This window comes from Coregonus lavaretus, assembly GCF_964263955.1.
Source record: "Coregonus lavaretus genome assembly, chromosome: 27".
Classification (NCBI taxonomy): Eukaryota; Metazoa; Chordata; class Actinopteri; order Salmoniformes; family Salmonidae; genus Coregonus; species Coregonus lavaretus.
In genome coordinates, this window is record NC_140014.1 from 5,198,135 (window position 1) to 5,200,455 (window position 2,321).

At 50.5% G+C, this 2,321-nt stretch overlaps 1 protein-coding gene across 1 annotated transcript; it reads left to right on the forward strand.

Annotated features, from left to right (window-relative positions):
* Positions 1–428: 428 nt before the first annotated feature.
* Positions 429–1,931, forward strand: LOC311102350 (delayed-rectifier potassium channel regulatory subunit KCNS3-like; the record flags this gene model as incomplete). The annotated part of the gene is made up of 1 exon (XM_084143666.1): positions 429–1,931. The coding sequence occupies one exon, from the start codon at positions 429–431 to the stop codon at positions 1,929–1,931; it is 1,503 nt and encodes a 500-aa protein (XP_083999792.1).
* Between the last annotated feature and the right edge of the window lie 390 nt (positions 1,932–2,321).

A 2,321-nucleotide genomic window follows, 5' to 3' on the forward strand; every position in this document is an offset into this window, starting at 1 on the left:
GTGGAACAATATCAAGGTATCATGTTCATATAAAGCACTGTAATGTAGGCCTAAGCACTATGATAAGGTATAGTACTATTATGTTTTATAAGATATCATTATTTGTGATAAATAAATAATATACTATTTGTTTGCTGAAAGCACAAAGCTTTTCAGAACCAAAATATATTGTGGAAGAAGTATTAATTCACACAATGTCTCAAACTCGGGCCGCTCTTTTAAAAGTGTGCAAATCGTTTTTTCTTCTTGATCTCACAGTTTGAAACAGATATAGTATACCAATGCTGTGGCTTGTGGCAGTCACTGATGTTGGTATATTGTTTCCTTGTGTAGGTGATGGATCCTCAGCCTGGAAGTGACCTGAGCAAGCATTGAGCAGTGAACGCCTCCACCTTCTCGTAAGGCTCCACCCATGCCACAGATCCACCATGCTGTATGGCCAGATCCTTCACAGGCGTGGCACGGACGAAAGCTTCCTCAACCTGAATGTGGGCGGCTTCAAGCATCGCGTGGAGCGCAGCATCCTGCAGCGCTTCCCCGGGACCCGCCTGGGTTGCCTGCTGGGTTGCGTCTCAGAGGAGGCCATCCTGGAGCTTTGCGATGACTTCAGCCCCACTGACAAGGAGTACTACTTTGACCGCAACCCACGCTTCTTCCGCTATGTCCTCAACTTCTACCACACCGGCAAGATCCACCTGATGGAGGAGCTGTGTGTCTTCTCCTTCAGCCAGGAGATTGAATACTGGGGCATCAAGGAGCACCACCTGGACTCCTGCTGCAGCAACAAGTTTCAGGAGCAGAGGGAGTTTGCAGAGGACAAGGACTGGGACCGGAGGAGCGATGAGCAGCAGCAGCAGTTCGGGAGCATTGACTCATCCATGGAGGAGCTCTCAACTATAGACAAGGACTTGGAGAAGTTTGAGGGCACCTGGTGCTCGGAGGTCCGCAAGAACATTTGGCTGCGCCTGGAGAACCCAGGCTACTCACCTTTGGCCAAGGTGATCGCCGTGGCCTCACTGGCCATGGTGCTGACCTCCATCGTGGCCATGTGCATCCATAGCATGCCCGAGTTCCACCAGGTGGACCTCAACGACAAGGAGATTGAAGACCCGGTACTGACTATCTTTGAGGCTGTGTGCGTTTTCAGCTTCTCTGTGGAGTTCCTGGTGCGGCTTTCCGTGGCACCGTGCCCCCGGAAGTTCCTGAGCAACGCGCTCAACATCATCGACTTTGTATCCATCGTGCCCTTCTATGCCACGTTGGCCTTCGAGACAATGGACGAGGAGAACGAGGAGCTGGAAAACGTGGGGAAGGTGGTGCAGATCCTGCGGCTGATGCGCATCTTCCGCATCCTCAAGCTGGCGCGCCACTCAGCGGGGTTGCGCTCGCTGGGTGCCACGCTAAGGCATAGCTACCACGAGGTGGGCCTCCTGATGCTCTTTCTCTATGTGGGCATCTCCATCTTCTCCGCGCTCATCTACTTTGTGGAGAAGGAGTCAGAGGAGTCGGACATAACGACCATCCCCGTGGGCTGGTGGTGGGCCACTATTAGCATGACGACGGTGGGCTACGGCGACACCTGCCCGGTGACGGTGTTAGGGAAGCTGGTGGCAACCCTGTGCATCATCTGTGGGCTGCTGGTGGTGGCACTGCCCATCACCATTATCTTCAACAAGTTCTCCATGTACTACCAAAGGCAAAAGGCCATGGATGCCAATCAGAGCAATAATGAGGCCGACCAATGCAATAATAACGATATTAAGATCCCCGACCCCAGCAAACCTTACTTGAATGTCGGGGACCTGTACACCCAAAAGATTAACTCATTCATCGCCAGTATCTCTGTCAGGAGCAGCATCGGCAGTGATAAGGACACAGACGTCTCGAGTATCCAGGATGGAGAGACGACTTGTATCCTGAGGGGCACTTGAGAGCTCAACTTACTAGACTTAAACCCTTTTACTCCTTGAGGAGCATAGGTCATCCACAAATTATCTTCTTCACTTTTGGGCCAGTTTCTCAAGTTCCATGAGTAGTTCAGTTCTTACATCTATAAATTACAGATCTTCTCCAGGTGTTCCTTGGTCTCCCACAGTTTCCTTTGCCTTGGGGGTTCTATAAAAGGGACTGGAACATCGGATGCTGGCTTTCTTGGAGTGTGGCCACAGTTGTGACCTGTTTCAGGAAACTAGGCGTATGTCGCAGGTCACTACTTCACAGGAGAGCCGTTTGAACATAAACTTTTTTTATTTATCAAAATGCGTTTTTTGGCAGAAATGCCTTATCGAACATGTGAACTTTCATGTGCCTTCATAACAAAC